Source organism: Labrus mixtus, chromosome 3, assembly GCF_963584025.1.
Source record: "Labrus mixtus chromosome 3, fLabMix1.1, whole genome shotgun sequence".
Lineage (NCBI taxonomy): Eukaryota > Metazoa > Chordata > Actinopteri > Labriformes > Labridae > Labrus > Labrus mixtus.
The window spans coordinates 6,756,280-6,781,534 of NC_083614.1; the positions used below are offsets into that span (position 1 = coordinate 6,756,280).

General features: G+C 40.0%; 2 protein-coding genes across 4 annotated transcripts in view; one reads left to right on the forward strand and one right to left on the reverse strand.

Moving 5' to 3' along the window:
* slc9a7 (solute carrier family 9 member 7) overlaps positions 1–18,776 on the forward strand; it is a 38,172-nt gene extending 19,396 nt beyond the window's left edge. The window contains exons 13-17 of one of the 3 annotated variants that reach the window (XM_061030164.1): positions 2,845–2,907; positions 5,951–6,014; positions 6,941–7,023; positions 9,190–9,295; positions 18,269–18,776. In XM_061030164.1, the coding sequence (XP_060886147.1) occupies positions 2,845–2,907; positions 5,951–6,014; positions 6,941–7,023; positions 9,190–9,295; positions 18,269–18,337 (385 nt within the window). In that variant the 3' untranslated portion in view covers positions 18,338–18,776. Of the gene's footprint in view, positions 1–2,844; positions 2,908–5,950; positions 6,015–6,940; positions 7,024–9,189; positions 9,296–13,659; positions 17,899–18,268 lie in introns of those variants that run through there. The other 2 variants (XM_061030147.1, XM_061030154.1) reach the window with 2 other exon arrangements.
* Positions 18,777–19,644: 868 nt separating this feature from the next.
* Positions 19,645–24,840, reverse strand: chst7 (carbohydrate (N-acetylglucosamine 6-O) sulfotransferase 7). Its single transcript, XM_061030177.1, has 2 exons — positions 23,441–24,840; positions 19,645–20,665 (listed from the first exon to the last, which is right to left on the reverse strand). Exon 1 carries the CDS (start codon positions 24,738–24,740, stop codon positions 23,469–23,471), a length of 1,272 nt encoding a protein of 423 aa, XP_060886160.1. The 5' UTR covers positions 24,741–24,840; the 3' UTR covers positions 19,645–20,665; positions 23,441–23,468.
* Between the last annotated feature and the right edge of the window lie 415 nt (positions 24,841–25,255).

The window sequence follows — 25,255 nt, forward strand, 5'->3', positions numbered from 1 at the left end:
TATCCAGCTTATAATTCATATTTTATACTTTATGTATTACTAGGTAGAAGACATTTCAAAGATGTCATTTATGACAAATAGTGACAGAGAAGCAGGCAGATGAGCAGCTTGTGATGGAGGACTGTTGCTGGGATAGAAAATGTCTGGTGTGAGAAGAGACGCTGCTGCTTTCTGTTATTAGGTTTTTGATGGATAGTTTGGAAGCACGTAGGCGTGCAGATTATCACGGAGCTCCGGCAGAGCAGCTATCGAGAGAGAAAGAGACCCAATGTGCTCCAGCTGGGTCAGAGAAGAGCTGCTAATCCATCACTGCAATGGAACATTTTGTATGCATTTGTAGTAACTATGGTTACGTTTGCAGAGATTATTTAAAGGTTTTGCAGCCTTAAAAATGTTGAGGAAAAGTGGTTTGGTAGAAAGGTTTGGATTTTGTGCAGCCTAAATATATGCAAAAAAAAAAAGAAAGGGTTTATTTATGTTTGCTTGCAGCTGAAACATTTGAAAGAGCTGCAAATGTCTGCTTGCATGCCAGCTAAAATAGTGTAGTGCTAAAAGAAGATAAAATAGTGAAATAAGCTGAATTGGCCATAAATAATTATATAAGATGTCTGAATGGTTGCTAAGTGATGAACTATGTTTAGTGCTAAAAGAAGCTGAGTTGGCCTTATAACAAAATGAAGGGAAGGAAGTCGAAATAATAGTTGAAAAGGGAGTGCTGGAAAGTATATAAAAACTAAAAGAAGTTGTAATAACAGTTAAAATGGCGGTTAAAAGAGAGAAGTTCTTAAAAAGTTGAAACTCTGTAAAAGACTAAAATATCATCTAAAGACTTCAGATAATAAGTGAAACGAGTAGAAGTCACAACAGACGTGCTCGGATTGATGAAATATTAAACAAACTGAAGTTACAGTCATAAGAAACCTCGTAAAGGAAGTTGAAATAAGCAGTGAGGTGGTAGTGTGACAGGGGAAAAAAATGAAGTTAAAGTTATCACTTGTTACAAATTCTGCCTAAAAGAAGTGTTCTGTTTCCATATGTAAAATGTTAATATTTATAATTTATTTAATTATGAATTAATGATTTTTTACCACCAGGGTTTCAGATGGCAAGGAAACAGTCCTGGTGTAAAACAAAATTCATCAAAAGCAAAGTTAAGGAAGTTGTAATATAAGTTGAAAGCTTATAGCTATGGAATAAAAGATACTAGAACTAAATCTCTGCTGCAGACATCATTCACTGTAGACCCTTTGTGCTCTCTGTAACTGAACAGATGTTCATCAATAAAATGTTCTCAAGCATCCTCTAAATAAAGAATAGAAACGGAAATATTAATTGGAACATGCTGAAATAAGGTTTAAAACAGAGAAGCAGTAAAACTAAAACAAGTGAAGTGAGGTTGGTTATAATAGGAAGTCTTAGAATAACATTTGTGGAAATGGTAGTTAAAACGAGAGTGTTAAAAAAACAGAAGCTGAAGCAAAAAAAATAATCCACACATGAATGCAATACGCTTCCGTACAAAAGAGTGACAAAAGCAAGAAAAGACAGAAAGGCTGTCACGCTTAGTGCTGCAGTCACAGAGCGTCAGAACTGTGGCTGTGAAATACCAGAAAAACCCAGAATCCAAACACGCACTGTGGATGAGATTATGTAAACCCATTTTATAGTCAATAACTCACTGATGTAAATGCTGTATTATTATCCTCCTCTTCTGATATCAATCTATGCACACTGTAAAAACACTCAAGTTAACCCATCTGTTACATGATTACATATTCTATTATCTATCTATCATGTTTATTTAAGCATTTTTTACACTGCTCACCCTCGCACTATTGTCTCATTTAGTCTCGTACCTATGAGGCTTACTTATTTTGTGTTTATTGGTGATTTTTAGGGTTATAATTTTTGTACATTGAGAGCTCAGTTCACTGAAGTCAAATTCCTTGTGTGTGTCTGAGCATAACCGGCCAAAAACGCTGATTCTGATTCTGAAGTGGAGCTGCTAAAAGAAGTTTAAATACTCTAGAAGTGGCTGCCAAAGCACCACTCTGGAAAGAGGTTGGACTTGCTGTTTGAATGGGTGTTTGAAAACGTAGAAAATGCTTAAAGAAGCATAAAACATGGCAGCTCAAAGAGTTATTAAAGATGTTTGATGGCTGTTAAAATTAAACATTCAGTTCAAGTTTAAACTCTAACTTTTGGAGTCAATGTGATGTTAAAAAAATCTAGTTGATATAAAAACTGTTCAAATTAAAAGTGTGAGCTGAAAGTGTTATTATCCCTGTAATAGATGAACTGTCATAAACCAGAGATTAAAGGGGTGTTACTATTTTGAATGTACATGTGCTGAAACCAGTTGAAGAGCGACGATGAACAGTTACACCAACACAATGACATAAAGCAGTTACAATGATGTATGTGATGATACGATCAGAGTCTGAGAGATTAGATTGTCAAAAAGAATAAATAAACAATGTCAAATATTCATTTTTTTATGTGTAGGCCTGAACATCTGCCCAACCTCTGTGCCAAGTGTGAGGATTAGTTCATGTCCCTAAAAACAGAGGATCAGATTTAACGACAATTTGGTGTTAAAGACGCTGTTATCTGATTAAACTCTCTTTTATGTCTCGCCCTTCATTCTACCAACACTGCAGCAACAAACCCTCTCATCCTCACACTCATTTAAGCTCATCAGAGAAACTACAGAAAGGCTGCCAGAACCCTTTGATTCATGAAGAAATGGAACATTTGAGAGATTTCTGTTGCAAGCAAAATATCTATTTTCACCACAGAGATGCTAAACATACCACCTTATACCTTGTGTTTATGATGTGACAGAGTTGGGGAGACCAAAGCGTTGCAGAAAGAGCGACGTCGACTGGGCAAGTGGAAGTACTTCAGGTGCCATTTTTAAATCTGTCGACTGTAGGTGGTGTTGGGAAAGTGTGTGGTTGGATCAGACGGGAATCTTTTTTTCTCACTCTTTACTTCTGTTTTTCTGATTTAAGGGAACATTAAGTGCCTTTGAAGGGTCTTGAAACTTCTAATGACACGTATTATTTCAAAAAGCTAGGTCAGCTGGTTTGGTTTGGGATAAATAATTGATTCTTTAGAGGAAATAATTTATTTTAAAAACGTGTTTGAAGCAGAGGAACTCCTGCGTCACGCTCCAGACCAGCTGTGTTTGGAGGAGTCGCTGCTGCATAACCGAGGGCTTTTATCAAGGCTTTCTCTGGGTGATGTGAAAAAACGGTGTCTTTGTTGTGTCTCTATGAACTGTCGGCCATTTTCTTCGCACAGCCGTGCAGAAATAAAAAATCACACGCACACATCGTGTTTCAAGGAAGAAGCTCGACAGACGCACGTGAACTGATCTGAAAGGTTCACACAAAAGAGGAAGATGAGACCGAAACCAGAGCCGGTGTCATGAGTGTTCCTTTATCTTTGACTCTGTTTCTGGATTCCCTAGTGGACAGAAAACACTGCAGACAGGCTGGTTCACATGGTTTATTTGTTGGGTTTAATGAGAGGAGGAGGGGGAGTTTAAGATTAGGATTAAAGGTCTCGGGGTGAACACCCCCCTCATTTAAGTATGTGTTTTTGTACATGCATGAGGGGTCTTTGCTGTTTCTTATCAGAGGAAATATGCAGACTGTTCCTCTCTCTTGGGGGCCCCCAACAGTTGTGTCTTAATCTCAGGGCAGATTCCTCAGAGAGCCTTTGTAATGCTGCACCAGCAAGCTTTGCACGTTATTGTTTTCTCAGATTTTTGACCTCCATGCGACCCCTGAAGGTCCTGAACGAGTAGTTAAGAGTGGTGTTTAAAGGCAGTCAGTTACTCTCTGACTGCTCTGTCTCAAACTGCAGTTACTGATTTACTGAGAGTGGATATTTCCTCTGTCATGGAGAAGTCTAAAGATGACCGTGCACATCATTTAAACCTCCCACTGTATGGTCAGTGTCAGTTGTAGTTTCAGATGTAGCCATGAAATGTTACACATGTCTGCTTTGGCCTCTGTCCTCAGGGATTAGACTCAAATACTCCAGAGCTTATGTGAATTAAAAGTGCCCCTGTAAAATCTGCCCGTGTTTGGTTTAATCCTTCTCTGTTGGTAAGAGACACCAGGGGGGAAATTATTTAAATCCAGCTAAAGTCTGGAAAAATGTGCTGCACTACTGAAGAGTAATGATCGGAAATTTGTGAAATGCTAATTGTATTTGCGTTCTTGCTGAAATGTAGATGAGAATTTAATACCACTCTTTCAGCAGATGTTTAGCTTAGCTTAGCACAAAGATTAGTTTGGAGTCAGATCAGTAGACAATAGTCAATAGTTATTCACATTTTTAATGTTTGAAATTGCATTATTTTGCATTTAAAATAACAAAATATGCTTTTATTTAGAATTTTGTACTGTCTTAAGCTGAAAGTACTTTACTTGCTGTTTGAAGTCGACCCTGATTCTATTTTGTAAGGACCTTCTGGTAGATCGAAGGATACGACATTAACTTAACCACAGAAAAAGGAACTCGTTACGTTTTAAAAACTAACTGAAAACAGCTCAGAGGAACGGTAACAAAGGTAAATGTTTGATGTCATGAGGTGGATATATTACTTATATATATATATATATATTCTCTTCATTTCACAAAAAAAAAAAAAACTCTCAAAGATGCAGCTGTGTCCTTCTTTCCCATGACTGTGACTACAGGGAGACACTGAGGAGGCTTATCTACGGTGCGCCTAAAGGGACAAAATAGCATGTGATTAAAAAATATGAATGCATTTATTTCAGACCTTAATTATTTGTGATAACTAGTTAATGCTGACAGTCCTAAATTATCTAGAAGGACAAACATTCAAGTGTGAATTGCAAACAATAATCAAAAGAGTCATTGACAAATAAATCCTTAAATGTGTTTGTGAATCCTTCAGTGTGCATTTATTCATTTTGAGACTGATCTGACTCCATAGGATTGAGACGGGGAAACAAACAGTCAGCCACTTCACCTGTCCTAAAACGAGCCAGCACATAAAACATTATTACAGTTTAGATGAGTTTGTGTCAGTTGCTGGTAGAGTGAATTAGTCAGCTTTGGACAGGCTGTTCTCATCCGGTCTTTACAATAAGCTAACTAGCTGCTGACTGTACTCTTTTTTGACATTTTATTTTAGGTTTAATACCCAAACAGTAATTAATGGGTACAAAAAACCCCAGTTATGCTTTTTTTTTTACTGGAATGACTTTAACCCAATTTTTTTTGAATGCTTCATTGACTAAAAATGGGTCATATTTGACCTTGGGCCTTTTAGAGAGCAGTTTATCACTAAAATTACAGAAAGATGTAAAAATGCAGCTCGTGTCATTCACATGATTTTTTTTTTCTTGCAGGCTGAAATGTCTCTCTGTCACGGGTTGGGGGGATTTCCCTTTTTAGTGAATGAAAAGTTTGTTTTTAAAGTTGTGGTTTAGGTCTTTGGGTCATACACATTTAAAATATCTCCCTCATCTGCTTTTCTTTGAGTCATACAAACTGTGTGATATCTCTCTGCTTGTGTGTGTGTGCTGGGGCTGAATGTTAATTTGCAGCATTTTTGAAGCTGCTGAAAGCTCCGGCAATCAGCACTTTGAGGTTTGGGCTTTTAAGGCTACTTCATACACGAGCAAAGCCATGAAAAGAACAAATCTACATCCTGCAGGTGCAGAAGTGACACAGATAGGGGAATTATTTTTGTGTCAAAGTGAACAGTCTGTGAAATCTGATGAAATTCTAACTGCACAGAGAAAGAAGAGCAGAGATCATAAGTGAGGGATGTGGAGGCAAACCATACAAAGACAAGCAGAAAATCAAAGAGGCTGACAAATACTGCTGATTAGCTTCTAACCAAACTTGAGTTAAACTGCATTTCATGAGTGGTTAATACTTTCTGTTTCCTCTGTTTCAGGGTTGGTGTGGATCCGGATCAAGACCAGCAGCCGTGTGGAGACAGCTTCCAGGTCTTACAGGGGGTGAGGATGCTTTTCTTAAAACCCGTGCTGCACTGGTTTTACTTCTGCAATTTTCTGCAAGAGAAGTCACAGTCAGCAGATTCAGCCTCCGTTTCTTCTGACAGATTGAACTATTTTCACATCTTCTGACTTGCTGAGTGAGACAGTAGAAGAAGGATAGTCGTATTCGTTATGGTGTGCAATATGCTTGAACTCTGTTTCCAGTCATATTCTCTGATGATGAATACGCACTGAATCCCTCTGTCGTGATGGGAGCTACAATATGTGGTATAAAATATACCTGCAACATGTACAACCCAATTTTTAAAAAGAGTTTGGACATTGTCTAAATAAAAACAGACTGATATAAATTAATCAATTATCACTGAATTAATTGTAAAGCATTGAAATCCATTTTTTTATTGTTAATAAAATAAAGACAAATGTTGAACATGAGAAATGTAATATATATACCTATTTTGAATCTGATGCAGGCTTCTTTTGAAATTGGCTTGTAAAGCAGAAAATAGAAATAAAAAACAATCTGCATCATGATAAAATGTTAGCATGCACTGTAAATGCTGGGAACTGAGATCTATAACTAAGAAGTATTATTATTAATGCCAGGTGTGGTACAGTTGAATGTAATTAATCATTTTCAGATACTTACTATAAACTGTACTCAAACACTATCACAGGTAGTTCTACCTAACACAAGATGGAACAAACTGTAACCTGCACTATTGTCAGTTTTCCTGTTAAACCGAACACAAAAGCGAACTGTGACCCCAAAAACTGAGGTACAAACTGAACCATTACCCCCTCAAAAGGAAATCAAATCAATGGAAAGGATACATTTAGCCCGATGTTAGCCTTGATCCAGATCTGTTTATGAAGTAATTTGTAAAAAAATAAAAAATAATTGTTGTTGTTGTTTGTTTTTTCAGGATGGTCCCCAGGGTGAAGGACAAAGTAAGACCAAACAGGAGAGTGCGTGGCTCTTCAGGCTGTGGTACACCTTTGATCACAAGTATCCTTTGGCTGTCTTTTAGTGCATCGTGATTTCTTTCTGATGAAAAATTAAAATATCAGGTCTCCTTTCCAGTCAGGAAGATAATCCAGGGCCTGTTTTCTCTTCGCTGTATAATCCCTCACAATCAAAGTTAGTTTCTTTCATTGGATCATCCTGAATGGGATTAAAATAACATAAAAGAATCGGTAAAATATTTTCTCTCCCTGCTCAGACAGGCTGCAAAAACAAACTTCAGTAACTCTGTTTAGCTGCCCTTCTTATGTTTCCTCCTTCCTTCCCCCCTCTGCTGAGCAGTTGCATCCCGAGTGGCTGACTGTGCGGCTGCTTGGAGTTGAGCAGCTGTGTTTTACAGTGGAGACTTTCTCCCTGGTGACATGTGCGAGAGACGCAGCTGAAACGAGCAGGGTCGAGCGTCGTTGAGGTAAACATACAGACACAGGGGAGTTCAGTCACTTTATTTGTGACCTTTGCATCAAACAGCTGGTTTAAGACAACCGAGTTAGAGTTTTGTTCAAACGTTCATGCTCTGACACGGAGCAGACTGTCTCTGTCCTCGCTGCTAGCTGTGACCCGACCAGCTTAACAGAGTATTGGTCTTTTCCAAGAATGCAATACAGCCTGACTAATGAAGAAAAAGAGGCAGAAAAAAAGAGGACGAAGAGCTCACTGGTTCACTCTCTGCTACACTAATGCCAGACATAACAAAAAGATTTTACTCGCAGGGGACTGCACAGATCTGAAAACATATCCAGCTCAGTGACGTCACCTGGTTGGTTTCTACAGAGACGTTTTGAAGCACAACCATGGCAGTGGAACAACCTTGAAACGGGCAAAGAGGAGGGGGTGAGACAAGCCTCAAACCTTCTGTCAAACAGCTACATTACGCTCTGCCACCTGTCAGCGAGCGGCAACTTCCGGTTTGGAAAAATTAAGACAATGCGAAAGTGCAAAATCCTGCAGTTTGTCGAGTGTCCGCTTGAGACTGGCTGCAGAAGCACCGGAAGTCACATACACACCCCTTTTAAAAAGTTTAATGAAAGATAAGTTTTATTCACAATAAGGCGCCTAGCTGACCTGATTGACAGGCGGGTGCGGTGTAGCGGTTTATCAAGAGGCTTTAAACCCGCCTCAGCTCCAGCTCTCGGCCTGTCATCAGGTTGAGACATCATTTCCAGCATGGCGACCTCCATCGATGGGACTCCAAAGCCCCCCGCAGGAACAGATGGGGGATTTCACTCCGGCTTTGATTGACCAAAATAGAGTTACAACCTGCTATAAGCTGCTGTCAAGTTTCATACAAAGCTGTTCAAATTCAAAGCGAGATAATGCTGGATTTTGTGATAGCGATAAGATAAACTAGACTGGGGATTTTTCGGGAAAACTGGCAACCTAAAAGTTCCCATGTAAGAAGTCGATGGCTGATTTTAAAACTTTTCTCTAGTTGCCCTCAGTTGTTGTGATTTTCTCCGTTTCTCTTGGGCAGCTGAAATACGTTGTGTTTTAACTACATAAGTGCCGACATTAGATGCAGTTGGTGGTCCTAAAGAACAACTTATATCCACTTGGATGCCTTTTTTCAAGACTTATTTTTGAATCGTTCAGGTTTCATCTTGATAGGGCGGCTTAAGAGACAAGAAATGTTGAAGGAGAGAGAGTGAGGATGACATGCATCAAAGGTGTGGCAAGACCCTTCGACTGAGCTAACCCTGTGCCTCATTTAAGCCCTCTTATCTTATCTTTGCTTGTATTAGAAAACAAAAGGAAACTACTCAACCAACAGCATAAATGGCATTTAAACTATGTAATGAACAAGGAAACCTTACAGTTAACCAAAGTCCCAGAAATGCAGATTTAAAGACGTGTGATGAAATACAAAGTTTGTAAAGTCTGTAGTTCTCTGTCAATATATCAAACAGGGATTTCTTGCTTTAATTGACTTCATCAATTAAAGCAAGAAATCCACATGTCCATTTCGCCATGACTCATAAAGTTAAGAAACCATTAGAATGATTTACCTCTGATAAATGTTTGAGTTACAGCTTCTTAATCTATCATAATAGTTAACATATGTATGTCAAATTAAACAGAAAAGATATTCAAGCAGCTCTTCTTGGTTAAGTAACTGTCCAACTCTTTGGGTCATTGTCCTTAATAAGTGCTCAGTTACCTGAAGCCCATTCTGACACACAGCGGCCCTCCTCTGACCTCCACTCTGCCAGCTTACTGCGGGCCGCTGGCGAGCTGCCTGACCAGCCCACAGGCGTACGAGGTGAGTGTCCACACGCATGAATATAATTACAGTAACAATATGCACACAGCAAACACACAGTGACACTCCTGAAGGGCCAGTGATGTGTGGAAAATGTGTGATCACATAGAGGAACATCTGCACGTTGTAGAGGAGGATTTAAAGGAACAGTCCAACATCTTTTTTTAACTACAGATTTACACATTTTATAATGGCACAATTTAAGTAGGCTATTATAAATGTTAGATTATGTGACATGATGTTTTCTGAATGAAGTGTTTCCTGTTTTACATTCAACAAATACAACTTGGTATTTTCACTATATTGGTGATAACAACCTTTTAAAGTGTATTTGTTGATATAATTTTTATAAGATGTGCAATTTTTTTCCTTATTTAAACTAAAATGCTGTAAATTAGAAGCATGTAGCACTCGCTCACTGACAGCGAGCACCAGTTAGCTTAGCCCAAATCATTAGGAGAAGGAGTGAAGGGCCAGCGTGCTTCTGTCTTAGGTTAACAAAATCCAACTACTTGCAACTTTCAAGCTCAATAACCGCTTAATACTGTTTGTTTATTCACAAAATATCTGAAGAGTTTGACGGAGGGCTGTAGACAATTTAAAAATAAAAAAAATGCAATTGGTAATAACAATTAATCACACTTTTAATCACATGTTTAAAATTCCATTATTTTGCATTTAAAAAACTTGTGAGGAATGTTTCATCACTGTGACTACAGGGAGACACTGTGACTACAGAAGCTTATCCACGATGCGCCTGAAGGGATCAAATAGCATGTAATCAGTCGTAATAAAAAAAGTTAATGCATTCATTTCAGACCATTATTAATTGCGGTTAAATAGTAAATGCTGACAGACCTAATTTGAAGACTTTGTTTCATTTGGAGAGAGCCATGCTAACTTTTTCCCAATGTTTTTGGTCTTTATGCTAAGATAAGCTAACTGGCTTCACTCATGTTGAGCATACAGGCACGAGGTGAATGAAAAAGGCTTGACTACATGACCAATACTTTTCAATTTTCTTTTGAGCCAGTGTTTAGTTTCCATCAATGTTTTGGTAAATGCTAAATGTCCCCCCTTTTCTTTTCTTTTTTTTACCCTTTTTGAGGGTATTTCCGATATTTTTCCCATATTTTTGGTGAGTCATCTTGATCTTGAGGACATTTTTTCAAATCTGTCTTATAGAATTTAAATGATATAAGGGTTAAGAAGCTGTCTACCCATCACATTAAACGACATTTGTGTGTTTGCTAGTGGCTAGCTTACAGCCCATTGTATAGTAACATTTGTCTATTAGCCAGTGGCTAGCTAGTTGTTAGCTAGCAGAGCAGGGTGATATAAGGAGATAGGTGCAGTTTTTCGACAGGAAAAAGTTTTAAATAATTATGTTAAGGCCCGATTTATTCTTTTAATTTCATTTCCCTAAAGGCTATAAAACATTCTACATGTAATGACATTTTAAACACCCTAATTGTGTAAAAATGTTTTGCTAATCTTAAAAAAACGTTTTAAATAATTTTCAAATCAGCTCTAAATGAATTGTGCTGTGACATAAGTAAGAGGAGGTGGTGTTCCTTTCCTTTTCTCTGTTTGGAGCTGAGCTCAGTGAGGCTCTCTCTGAATACTGAATGTTTTTCTCTCAAGAGAATTGTAACACTGTCAAAGTATTCTCAGCGCCTGCCAGTAAACAAAGCACAAAGCCTTCAGCAGGAGAGAAAATGGACAGTTAAGAAGCCTTTTTGCATTCAGAGGGGACAAAGGGCTCTTTTCAGCGCCTTCTCAATGATGGTCACTGTTCAGAGAGACACTTTGCTTCAATATTTTAAATACAGAAACATCCATTCAGGGAGCCGTCACACTTGCATTCACTCCGGAAAATTCTCCTTTTTATTTAATGTGGAATACTAAAGTACTTTACTTTACTTCTCTGTAACCCAAAGAGCCCGTCACAAGTACTAAATCTAAACCGTATTTATTTACCGTTTAGAACACACAAATATTACATTTGATTCTCTTAAATTTAATTTCTGTCTCAAGATCTGCACCACAAATGCCCCCCCCCCCCCTTGATGCTGTTAGTTTCCCAGTGTGCAGCTTCCTGCCAAGCGAGCCTTGAATTTAGTAGGTTGTTCACTTAATCTGGCCCGTCCAGGCAGAGCGCTGTGTCTCCAAATGGGAAGAGACAGGATTAAATAAAATCTCCTCGCCTGCTTCCCCTTTGGTTATGGATATTGTGCAATTTCGAAGTGATAAAAAGGCTCCTCAAAGTATAGCTTTAGTGCCCCTCAAAGTGTATAACATTAAAATATGATGGTAGTATATATTATTAAAGCTGGTTCAATAATTAAAAAGATACTTAAGTCTTCCAAAACAAATGAAATTCCACAAACAGATGTTTCGATTGTTTTTACTCAATCTTGGCTCACACAAATATAATTTCATTTTAAGAATAAAAGGGATTTCTAAAACAAAAAGTGAGGCAATGACTTAATAGTGTAATAGTTAGTGCCTTTGCAGGGGACTGTTTTCAGCTACGGAGAGATAAACCATTGAAAATCTATTGAGTTGGCTTTTTGAACAGGACCAGGACAACATTTTAAGTGCAATTAGCTCAAAATAAACTAAACTACAGTGGTCATGTTTGTGGTAATTCTATTTGATTAATATTTTTATTACTATATTTCTACTGCTATATTGTATATTTAGGAGCAACTGTAATGACCAAATTTCCCTCTGGGATTAATAAAAGTATTTCTGATTCTGAAAAGAACAAAATTTTCATTGTTTTTGACTATACAATATATGCCTTTTGCCACAGAATCGACACGTGTAAGGATGAATTCATTTGGGGTTTTATCCTTGTCAATAAGAAAAATATAGGATATCACCAAAGTGCACCTAAACCTTAGTTTCTTTTACATGTCATGATTCTACTTTTTCTACATGTGTCTTACTTTCTTCATTACTTTCTTGATATTTTCAAAGACAGTTGTTACTTTTAGCATGAAACTTGATTTTTTTTAGAGAGCATAACTTTTACAAAGATTCGTCTGGGGCTGAAATGTGAAGTTTTATCACCAGACAAAATGCCACAGATTTTGTGTTTTGGAGAAGCGTGCTGTTGGCATGTTGACTGCAGTAATGACAACCAGATCTGTCGCTTGTAAACTGAATGTTCATTTCATTAGAATGATCTTCTTGGATGTTGTTTCAGAATTTGGGTGTACATCCAACTGGCCTCTAAAGGATGAATACATGTAACCAGATCAGCAGGGATTGGTGGTGCAGAGATTCTCGGGTTGTGCAAAACAACTGTTGCATCAGCTGTCTGGATGTTCAGTTTTCGTAAGGTGTTGCAGGTGCAGAAACTGGATGTGGAAATTCTGTGTTGGCGTGGTTACATTTGGTTTGTGTTTGCAAATCTGGGGTTGGATGCATTACCAAATTATCATTAACAATCATTACCATTCTTGGAAATTGTTTTGGATGTGGCTTATGGGAGTGAAATAAACTTCAATTCACAGGCAAACTTTTTCATGTGCGATAAGACGGTGACTAGCCCGAGTCACGCCTGTGTAATAAACTGCTGTTAATTCTGCACACTGAGAACGACTTCAAACACATACTGATGTAATTAAGACTTATATGTGCACTGAAAAAAAGTCTTAAATCTTTTATTTCCACTGGGGACAAGTGAGAGCAATAAAAAAAAACGCTTGCTTTTGTATTTTTTTTGTAGTGCACATAAAATGCGGGATGGATTTATGAGGATTTATTTGATCCCATAGGTCCTCCTGGATAATTGTTGGAAAGAAGAGGTTATGCAACATCTTTTTTTTTTTTTTGGGTCCCTCATCTAAATAATCCCTGCTGACCCGATGTTCACTCATCATGATTACCCCGAGGACACGGTCGGGTTATCGATTGTCAACCGGTCAATTAGAGCTGGGAGAACCAATGCTAGTGATTTAGAGCCATGCACTACCCACAATGCAATGTGTGATTTCAAAAGTGGGTGTGAAAACTTTTCTAACATTTATAACAAGTCTGTTTCCCAGCTATCATCACACATATTACTTCACAGCGGGGTTGTGTTTGTGTCCTTTTGCAGCTTGTGGTTTGTAATCTGAACTTGTGTTTGGTTGATTTTTATCAGATGTTGCAGAAACAGACTCTAAAGTTAAAGTCTTCCCTTCCCCCTTCTGTAAATCCATAGTGTCCCTTATGAGCCTTTACACTGTTAATGTCAGTCTGTTCACACCACATGTTTCCACTCTGTGTGTCCTACATCTGTGTGTGTGTGTTTGTGTCCCCTCATGTCCTGCTCCCCTCCCCCTCATGCTTCACTGTGCATGTGTTTTCAGAACCACGAGCAGCTGAGGGACCACGACTCTGACCTGCTCCGCAATGACGGTGACATGACCTTCACGTTCGGTGACACGGCCATCACAGCAAACGGGGCCTCCGGCGGCGGTGGTGGGGACGCGGCCGGAGGGACGGGTTGGAGCGTTAACGGGAAAAGGAGCGGCAGCACGTCGGAGGAGGCGCTTGAGCGCGAGCTGGACTCCCGCGAGCAAGAGTTGCTGAGCCGAGGCACGCGGCTGGTTTTCCCAATGGAGGACCACGTCTGACCCTCCCCCTCCTGTTCACCTTCTCGCCAACCTTCCTGTCCTTACCCCCCAGCCCGCCTCGCCCATCAGCTCTCTCTGTACGTGCTGAAGGCAGAGCGACCGGTCCCTCAGAGATAAGACGGCGTGCAGAGATATGGGAGGAGACAAGACGGGAGGTCACAGAGCCACATCTCAGCCCCCGAGAGCAGAGCTCGAGGGCCATTTCATCTCATTACAGATCTGGAGTTTGTTCTCCAGGAGACACAAGTCCTCATGTGCACAAGAAGATACAAAATGTTATTATGCTGTAATTCAGTTTGTTCTGAATAAACAAAAGGGAAACTTTTAAGCAGAAAAAATGGGACAAAGCGTCCTTATTCTTGATCGAATCTGCACTTTTGAACATTTGACGCTGTTCTGTGTTCAGCTGCAGTGGGAAAGAAGTTGAAAAATTTCCTGGAGGCCCTCCTCTGTCTTCATCTGACGTGTTTGTCCTCACGGACCACCAGAAAATATCACTGACATCAAACCACATTTAAACGACTTAATGATGCGGAAACACAAACCAAGCTTTAATAGATCAAACTGGAGTCCTGTGGTTTAAAGAATGTACCACGTATGTGTTTGGTGAGGATGCCCTTTGTGTCGCACAGAAGCATCTGTGTGGAGGAGTCTGTGTGAGGAGGAGCTGCCCTCTTAGCCTCCTCAGCCTGCCGTGTGTGAAGTAACAGGGCTGAAGAATGTGAGCATGTAAATAGCGACAATACTGAGCTTTGTTCCTCTTTAGTGAGACCACTTCTGTTAGAGCATCACCCCCCCTGGACTGTAACAAAAAGCACCTCTGTATCTTGTCTTGGAGGGGATCTCTTTCCGTGTTCTGAGCTGCTTTTCACAGAAATAATATGATCTGGAACAGAGCGATTTCTTCTGTTTCCCAATATCACAACAATATTTCCCAAAACTTTGTAAACAAACGCGAGAAAAATCACGATTGAAGGACACTGATGCAATCAAAGAGCAATTTCAACACCATATTATGAAGGGCAGGCTATGATAACCATCTGCAAACTAAATAATACTGACTTTGAGTTATGAGATGCCTACATTTTTGTTGGCTGTAACTAACAATTATTTTCCTAAACGATTTCTATGCTGATAATTCCCCCGATAGTTACTGCCTATATAAAAATGAGAGGAAATGTGAAGAAAAAAAAATTGTCTATGCTAATTTCTTGGGATTCCCAAGAACAAGTTGCTTGTCTTTCCAACCAATCATTGACAAGTATTCACAAAATTATTATGACATGGAAGTGCAATGAAGCTTCATGTAGGAGAAGATGGAACCAGTTTAAACTCGACTCTTTTTTTTTTTTTTTTTTGTCTTGAAAAACTCAAATGTTTTGGTTGATGCATTAGGTTAGTCCATGCAGTCTGTATTAAAAAGACTGCAGAGTAGTTCTTCAGACGTTTCTAACTAGAAGATTTAATTGTAGTTTTTTTTTTTGACAAGTGCAACTTGAAAAGACGCCAAGGAGAGATTTACAAGATGATCCTGTAATATTTCATCTTGTAATAGTTTATTTGAGAGATTTTGTAATGAAGGGCTTGCACATAAACGGAGCTCGCACATCTCACCGAGCAGTGCTAACCCTTAGCATCAAGTGTTTGCATTTGGTCAACAAAACAATGGTCTCTTTGAGAATTTTCACATCAGCCTGCAGTACCTGTTGAAACTGCTTCTTGCACTTCAAGTAAGATTAAGTGATCTCATGAATCTCATGAATCTCATGAAAAGACATGGGAGATATGTGGAATGTTTTAACGCGTCTCACCTGTAAGTTCTTGAACCTAAATTCCTGGATGGACTGTAGGATCTGCAGAAAGACATCAACCTGTTGTACTTTTTCCTCTAATGTTTTCAAAAGGTTCGTTGTCCACTGGCATGTTTTATACCACTACAATGATTTATCTTCTAGAGGGTTTGATTATAAATCAATTATCTTTTAAAATATCTGTGAAGTAAATACAGAGTTTTAGCTGCTAGTTGGCAACTCAAAGATTAGGAACAGGGGGGAACAGCTCGTCTACTTCAATGTGAGGAGGTTAAATTCCCACTTAACAGAATCTGTTTTTGTAAAGATTGCACTCTCCAAATTTAAAGCATGTTTACTACAAATGTTCAAAACAGGACACTATTTCGCTACCTTTGAAAAGATAAGCTGCTTATCCCTGTCTCCAGTCTTCGTGCTAAGCTAACTGACTGCAGGCTGCAGCTGAGACCTCTCACATGCACTCCTGAGAAAAAATTCCGACCAACAGATTAATTTCCCAACAGGTTGACCCCATGGCTTTAAACTCATTACGCAGCTCGGACTATTTATGTTGCAGTAGCTGCATGCACATAATGAACGATGATAATATAGAGACTTCCCTGAGGTTTGATTACAAGAAGCCTGAACATCCGTTTCCCTGAGGGACGCAGTGTGCCGATCATAAACGGGGGAACACATGTTGTTCTCTTTATCCTCCTTAGCTGTAAAATGAAAGTGTGTTATCGTTTCACCTGAGGAACAGTTATACTCTGCAGCACAGAGGGTTTCTTTTTAATGGTTTTAAAACTATTGCCAACATTCAAATCATCGATAAGAGACAACGGTTTCTAAATGTCACAGTGTTTGTCCCTGTTGGCTGACATTTTCCACAGCAGACAACTGAACCCTCGTGATTTCCTGCAGCTTGATTTGCATCAATACTCTTTTACAAAAGATCAGTTTCCAAATATCCTCACTGTTTGTACTAAACCTTTGGGAATTCTTCCTACGCAGCATGAATAAGAGGAGAAACATTTAGACATTTGCATATTCCCCCCCCTCCCCTTAAGCTGTTATTAAGTGCTTATTAAATAATGTAAATAGTATTATAATAACATGCAGATTGTCTGGGTTTACAGAGCAGTATGCCGGCCCTGTGGGCTGCTGGAGCAGCTTGTGTGAACCAACAAGAGAGTATGAGGAGGTTTTTACTTTTGTTTTTTGTTTCAGGGCATTGCCACATTCGTGTGTTCCCTTTCCCACGTCTAGACATCTGAACCGCTCCCTGTTTGAAATTCAACACACAACACGTGTCGCCTTTTTGTTTTCTCCTTCCTTCGCCTGTTGCATTTATGTTCGAGTACAGAGGGGCAGGTGTGAAAGGCTCGATGGTGCGAGTTGAATCTGAGGTTTTTTCACAGGAGGGAGAAGCTCCCGCACAAGTTTGAAGTCTCAGGAGGGATCTCCCAGAGAGGAAGTGAGTGTAGTTATGTAAGCTGTGGCTGAGCTCTTTGCACTCTGTGGGTCATTTTAATTTTAGCCGGAGAAGAGAAGTAACGCGAGGACGTGCTTTCCAACAACTTCTTTCTTGAAAGCAAAGCCTCGTCTGTATCTAGGGCATTAAATAATCACTTATTTGCCATTTTGTCTGAGCTGTTAGACTCGGACTTCTGCTCTCAAAATCATTTTTTGTGCAAAGAGGGGGCACACACCTTCTAGATATATCTTACAGCAGAGACAGTGTTGTCTCTGGACTGTGCAAAAAAAAAAAAGAAAACAGAGTGTGAGAATGTTCTTGTAATTCCTGCTTCATCGACTAACATCATTTTAAGAAAAAGAAACTTGCATTTGTCAACATGTCAAAGACTTGAAGATGCAGGAGCACTTTATGGGCGGCAGCATCATGGACGACTTCACTGTATGCAGTCAGATATGTGAGCAGAGGAATGGCACTTTACCTCAATCAGAGGACACTCGTATAACCTTCATGTGCACTCTCTCTCTCTGTCGTGCTGTCAGTTCTCTCGCTGGCTATATTTAAAGCTCTCTGTACCTGAGAAATATGAGATGTAGCTCAAATGTCAAAATGTGCACCTGTTGTTTCCTTGTAGCAACTGGCTGCCCGGTTCTACCTGCCATGGATTGCATGTCAACATGTTAATAAAAATTGTCAAATCATCAAGAGCCGTCTGTTTTTTCTTTATAGTTTAGTTTAAGGGGAAGTATGCATGTCTTGGTAGATAACGGATACTAGTAGAAGTGATTAGCATGTATTTATCTTCATATGTCAGGTATGTATGGAAGTGTTTTGCATTCGCTTGTAAAAAATAAAATGAAAATCTGCATGACAAATATGTCATTCTGAAAAACAGCTGATTTTTATTTATTTTTCCCCAGGGGAAAATAATCTCATAATTCTGAACTAGCTATCTTTTTTAATTAACAAAAACGGACGATTTTTATTTTCAGGGGTGAATGCAATACACTTCCATAAATATTTGAACAGACGGTAAGAAAACTTGAAGAATGAGGCCTTGTTCTTCTTTTTTCAGGACAACAATTGCAGCCTGTGGACTGATTTCTGTGAAGTGGACTCCAGACAATCTTCCTGGGAGATCTAAAGGATGTGCATTCTTTGTACTCAAGAACACTTCGGTTTAAAACTCAGCTTCTTTAAAGTGCATACTTTATGCTTACATCAACAAAGCACAACAGGTTTCATTTGGTTAAGGCCGTCTGCTCGAGGTACAAAGAAGAAAAAAATAATCCATCAGGTTAAAACTTAAGGAAGGCTTTGATTTATCATTTACCTTTTTTTGTTTTTAGCTTGTTAAAGCAAGTATGTTCAGCTGATGAATCCACTTTACAGGAGATCATGTGTTTGGTAATGTGGCTAGTTGGCATATTATTGTATCATCTTTTCTTTAACAGTGCACACAAAGAAACCCTTCCAAACACAAAAATTGTTTCAGATGCCTGATGCCTCATTAGGTAGATTTTAATCTTCAGGGCAGGATGTGTGACACTGCGTCATCATTTCACCTGGACCTCAGTTTCTATAGACCTCACACAATATTTCTAGATAAGATCAATAAATAAGGTCTTTTTTTTGGAGTGGATTCAGCGATTTAATCCATTCTACGCACACTCATCTGTTCATTAAGTTGGCCGGTTTGAAGTTTGCAGAACTTTTTTTCATCTTATGTTAAGATGCAACCATGCAACATGCATGCAACATACAGCTAGCCCACTGACCTTCGTTCACATGTTTTATAGCTAAACATTATAAGCGAGAGATTATCTCAGTGAATGTGTTAATTGGCCTTCATTGTTGCCACATTTTGCCAAGTGTTGTGCTCATGGTGGATTAATGTTAGGTCTCTGTAAATCATATAACAACATGTATACGGTCCAGACCTGCTCTTTATGTAAAGTTTCATTATAACACTTGTTCTACATCGTCACTCTACAAATAAAAAACGATTGATCAACTAAGCTATTCTCGTCCATGAATCTAACTCTTGTATTGTGACAAAGGGTGCTGATGTTAGCCAAAAAAGAATAATGTTGCTGTGGTTACAAAGCAAAAAAGTTCAACAACAGGTGTCATGAGAGTCAGTCATTTTCAGACTTGTTGTTTTGGCCGTGCAGCCAGGCAGCTTGCTTACATCTTCAGGATGTGAACATGAGAAACATAAGGTTTAATATGTCTTTATTTCTGATCTGTTTTCTTCTGCTGTGAAGCACTTTGGTTAGTGAGGCTGAATAGTTTCATTTATAGTCACTGGTGCCATTAACAAATGATTTGATGTTTCCTTTCACTAATCTAGTATTCTATTTCATTAGCATACTTCTGTCTTTTAATAATCTGTGTCTTTATTTTATGTGAAAAACAAACCACATGAATGTTCTTGATAAGCCACTTCAGTAGTTTTTACTTACTCTTTATTGAAGTCAGTTTAAATAGTCTTAAAAGTTATGACTTTCTTTGACAAGAGAACGTCTTCCTTCTTCAGGGTTGTCCAACCAGAACATTAAATACCGAACCAACTTCTAAAGTTGAACACATGGATGCTGCTTAACGTCGTATCCCTTCAGCAACCAGAGGGATATCGCAGCATTTAACAATATTTTAGATAAAAACTATAAAAATTCAGTACAATAAAAAAAAAAACAGAAATGAGTACAGTCGGTTGTGTGAGAACTATCTATAAAGTTTGTTGGCAGGGCAGAGGCAGCCCCTCCAAGACACGTCCTTGAGATATTAGAACATTTCACAGCCCTGTGAGTGTTTTGTCAGTGGGGCGCTGCAGCTGTCCAGATTCCTGAGAGGCCGGAGGAGGAACAACGGTTCCTCAGTTGGGCCTCCTTTTTCGGAAAAATACTGTACTTTCTTCTTCCCAAACTTGACATTGGCATTGTTAGTGAGCCAGCTGCGGTTAGGTGTCAGTAATGCCGTGCTTAGTCAGAGTCTGGACGGATAAGTAACGCAGGTGAGAGTGAACCTGAAGCTGCCACCCGGGATGGCAGCCACCTCCCAAGAAAGACCCATCCCGGTGCTTTTTGTGGCCTGGCCTGCAGAGGATTTGTAGAGGGGATTAGTGCTACTAAAAGGACAGAGGGATAGAGGCAGGCCAGTGGAACGGCAACACAAACCAGCCTCATCTCACTCTGCCTGTTGACGTCTTCTCTCCCACCTACTTTCTATCAGCACAGACTCTGCTGGAGTTAAACACTACACAAATAAGCTGCCTTCTCCCCGTTTCAAATTCATGCTCCTGTGATTGGCTGCTGCGCTTTCCACTTAAGTTTTTTCTCCAGTTCATCGACCTGGCTCGGCTGAAGGAAAACGACCCATGAGCCGAGGCTTGTGAGCTCCCCGGTGGACAACATTCCTGCTGCTTGTTTAGTTATTCCACCTTCTGCCCTCAGTGTCCAATACCAGGCCCCTGCAAGAGAGAAAATATTAGCTGAGGATTAAAATAAAAAGCCTTTCAAGTTATGACACAGCTGACCCTGCATAGATCTATCAGTGCGAGAGTCGGGGTGGAGGCCCGCGAGACAAGGGTGCACCCATCACCTCCGCCCTCTTTTTGTGCTCCCCGGAGAAGGCTTGTAGCCAGCCCCGGATCTGAAGGGGGTGTGCTTGTAAGAGCTGGCGGTGACAGGCTGGTGGTAACCCTGGGAGCTCCATCCCCGTCACACACAGCCGTGCACAATGATCCCCTTCTTGACAGCAGAGTCCGGGTCCCAGAGAGTCGCTGCCAGCCCCCCTGCTATCCATGAGAGCACCCAGCGAGAAACAATAAGGCCTCTATTAAGAGCAGATCAGTTCGTCATTAAGGAGGGGGGAAATATTCCTGCGACTGTCTTGCTCCAACGGAGATTTAAAAAAATCTCTTATCGAGGGGCCACTTGAGTCTAAATGTTGACGCTGGAATGCTTTTTTTTTTAGAATCAACTTAAATGTTTTTATTGTCCTTAATAGGTTAAATCTAATGTTTAAAAACTTAAAGGGAAAGTTCCAACAAGAGAACAACAGCAGTGACATGTTTAGAGGTTCTGGGTGTGAAGCAGAGATGTTATCTGCATCACAAGAGCTGAGGCCCGGTTTATCTTAGTACTACAGATGATATGGTTATGGAGGGACTGACCGATAAATACAACACAATCAACAGGTAGATTTTATGTCACTCTGCATACTACTACAAAAAAAAAAACACATTCACTCAAAAGTAAAATGATAGTTGTGCACTGGGCGAGTTCTGTGCTGTATTTAAATGAATGAACGTGTTGATTGGAGTTGTTTTGATACAAACTCTGTATTGGAAACGGCTGAAATACTGGACCAGCAAACATGTTAGTCTCAGATTGTATTAGCACCAAAGAAGTAGACTTGGTTTTCAGGTAATAAACTCGACTTTGCAGCTCAAAAACAGAAACAGCAACATGCATTCTGCTGCCACAAGAAGAGGTTAAGACATTATATTTGCAGACATTATTGATTTATTATGTTTGACACTTGCATCTAATGAGGCAGGAGTATGAGAGAAGTGATGTCAGGTTATTTATCATGTGACAATAGAGAACAAAAACAATGCAGTTCTAGAAAAGCAGCGGTACTCAGACGTTCACTGAATAAAGAAGTTTCTTATCAAAGATGAGTTTCCTGAGTCTGCTCTTCTAGTCGTTTTTGGAATCCTTCAGCGTGTTTTAAAAGGGGGGGGGCAAAATATCCACAAAGGTCTCCTCTTATCCAAAACAACTGGAGCTGTTTGTTGAAACCAATATAAACACTGAAGAAACTCTGTGTCACTTTGACACTTCTCAGCTAACTCAGGAAGGAGAGGTGGGAGGAAAACCTTCTTGGTAGATTCATATTTGTTTATTTACTTTTCAGTTATGATGAACTGTTAAACAGGCCTGACCAGAGGGGTAATAAGTGATGATGCTTGATATGAAAGTATGAAAGCCAATAAACAAACAAAAAATGAAAAAGTGCGTATTACTCACACTTTCTGTCAAGCTGCTCTTTGTGATGATTCACACACTTCTTGTGTTTGTACAATGTCTCTCCTGAATCCAAAATAAATCTGAATAATATAAATATAATATAATTTTACCACGGGATTGGAACCACTTCATCTGACTCCAGAAAACGGGTTTGAAAGCATGGTCGTTTTACCCACTATGTTCACATGCTGAGTGAGAAAGACTGAATAATATTTCTTACACCGCAATAAGTAAAGACTTCTGTGCTGTGTTTCGTTGTGCTCCTATCACAATAAAACTGATTGCACATCCCTACAACAAAACCAGACCAGAAAGAAAGTTAATGAGAATTCATGCCCTGTATAGTTACTTGTTTTTTTGTTTTTTTTTACAATTTTAAACTCCACCAGGACACAATAATAGAAACCACAGAATACAGGGTGTTAGTATTAAATTTGTCATGTTTTTAACCAAAAGCTGCTGTGATCAAAAGAGAGAGAGAGATGTCACTGTGATACTGAAACTTTGCAGATGTGTCTGAGCAGTTCAGACTTCAGGAGTTAGTCAAACACAGAATCAAAAACAGAAATGACACCGTAGGGTTTCATTATTAAAAGAGGTATCAGAAGTGGTTGTTTTTTTGTTTTTTTACTAGATCTGTAACTTGGTTTAAAATGTTGGTATCATGACAACCCTTGTTCTAAGCCCAGTGTAAGTTGCATGATGCAAATGTAAGTGCATCAATGTATGTCTGTGTTGCAAATTCACGCTTGTGCAAAAAATGTTCAATGGAGAAACGTTCAGAAGATCAAAGTAAAAGCAAACTTTTAGTGTCTGCACATAAATCACTCTCCACAGTGAAGGTCAAAGAGTAAAGTGAATGAATAATCAGTGACACATGTTCTCTATAAGAGGGGGACTTTAAATGTTATAAATTAAACTCGGTTTCCTGTCTCTATCTGCCGTGTTGACAAAATAAATGTGTGGTATCCACATCATAGACGCCCCGCTTTCTGATTGCTTCAGTGAGATGGAGGCAAGAGGTCAAGGATCAGCTGCAAAGCACGGCAGCAGGCCTGACATGTGAAGAATGTTTTCTGTTAAAACCACCAACTTCCTGCTCTGGCTGGTTGAAAAAAAACATGAGTGTGCAGTGAGGGAACTTTAAAAAAACTCTGCGGATGTCAGCCTCCATTTACTCTTTAATCAAAGCCTGATGTGTGATCTCATACCTGTTTTCATATTCCTCAGGGCACATCTTCATGTTGTCTTTTCTATGTTGTTCTTCTCATAGCCCAGCTGCCTCATGACTTCACTGCAGTAAGCCTCCACCTGGTTGATCTGCTCCACATTGAGTCTCTCCCTCCAGGCGTATATTGCCTCTTTTGCATCCCTGGATGATATCAGAAACGGCCTGTCCGATGAATAGCCCTGCCCGTGCGTCATGTTCAGCGCAAACTTCTCCAACGCGGGGAAGGAGGAGAGGTTGGAGAAGCGGTAGAGCCTCTGGAGCTCCTCCATGGGATGCAGGACCAGGTCCTCGTAGCGGATGCGGAGGTAGTTCCTCCTCAGCCAGGGAGGCGAGTTCATCACCAGCATCATGTCACTGAGCCAGTTGTCACAGATGAGCTCCATGGCGCTGGAGACGTAGCTCTCAGCCCGGTTCCCCTTGTTGCTCGGCACCAGCAAACGCTTGTACTTATCAGCCTGCTTTTTACTCCTCAGGACCTGAATGCTCTCCTTCACCAGGGCCTGCTTGGACTTCAAGCGGGAGTTGTGCACAGCCCGTGGGTCCCTGAAGAGCTGGATGACCTGGAGGTTTATCGCCGGGTCTCTCATGAGAGGAACCAGCGTGCTCAGGTCCAAAACGCGGACTCCTTTGATCACCATTACCGGGTACTTTTTACACTCCCTCTCCAGATCCCTGATGTCCCGCTTCTGGCACTTGGCGCACTGGTCCTCCCTTACCAGACCAATTTCGTGCCGCTTGTGCGCTTCACACAGCGGCTCCGAGCATATCACCTTGTTCATCTTCCAGCCGAAAATGAACGACGTGGTGATGTTCTGCGTCCCTGCGTAAAGTTTGAGGACGGAGAAGTCGCAGCGGAAGAGCGCATTCATCATGTCCCGCACGGCGCCCTGGAGGCTGCCTGCGTCCCCCGGGTACAGAGCCTGCCATATGTGCCACATGGGCTCGTACAGGTAAAACACGTCGGGGTGCTGGTTGAACAACTCCCCCAGGAACGAGGAGCCGGTTCTCCATGTGGCATGCAGGTAGATGTGTATCCGAGACTGGCTCCTGTTGACTGCGATCTCCGCGGGGTCACTGCCGTTCACTTTGTACCCGTTATTATCCCAAAGCAGCGCCACTGTGTTCTCCAGATCTGGACATCTGAGCTGCTGCTGCCTGAGCCCGTGTTTCGCATGCTGCACGGATTTATCCCGGTAATCTAACACGTACGGTATTAGCAAAAGTAACCCTGAATATGCCAGGATAAGAACCAAGTATTTCTTATGTAGCCTCCTCTTCATTTCCCCGCGCTAGGAGGAGGACTAGTCTTCTCTGGAGGGTCGACGCAGCGCTTTGTGAGCGCCGTGGTTGCTACGGTAAAGTTATGTGTGTGTTTGTGTGTGAGAGAGAGAAGACGTGTGTATTAACCACGCCCCTTTAAAGACAAAATACGTAATGGTTTTTCTGAGGGACAAAAAATGACTAAAGTATAAATAAATAAATAAATGTTGGGAGAAATGCATACAATAATGTATAAATAAATAGATAATTAAATAAATGCATCAATAAATATATGAATAAATATATAAATGCTGAAAACAATACATCAATGAATAAATAATAAATACACTTTGTTAACGAAAAAGGCTATTTATATATTTTTACATGTATTTATTCATTTATTAGCGTATTTCTACAGTTATTTATACTTTAGTCATTTTTTGTCCCTCATATTTTCCTTCCTGTTTATCATAAATTGTAAATGTAATCGTACGCTGTTAAAAATGTAAATAATTTAATCTATCAAACAGTCAAA

Bases quoted from the DNA above. Each gene is read 5' to 3' on its own strand.
- chst7 (XM_061030177.1), bottom strand. From the start codon at position 24,740: ATGAAGAGGAGGCTACATAAGAAATACTTGGTTCTTATCCTGGCATAT.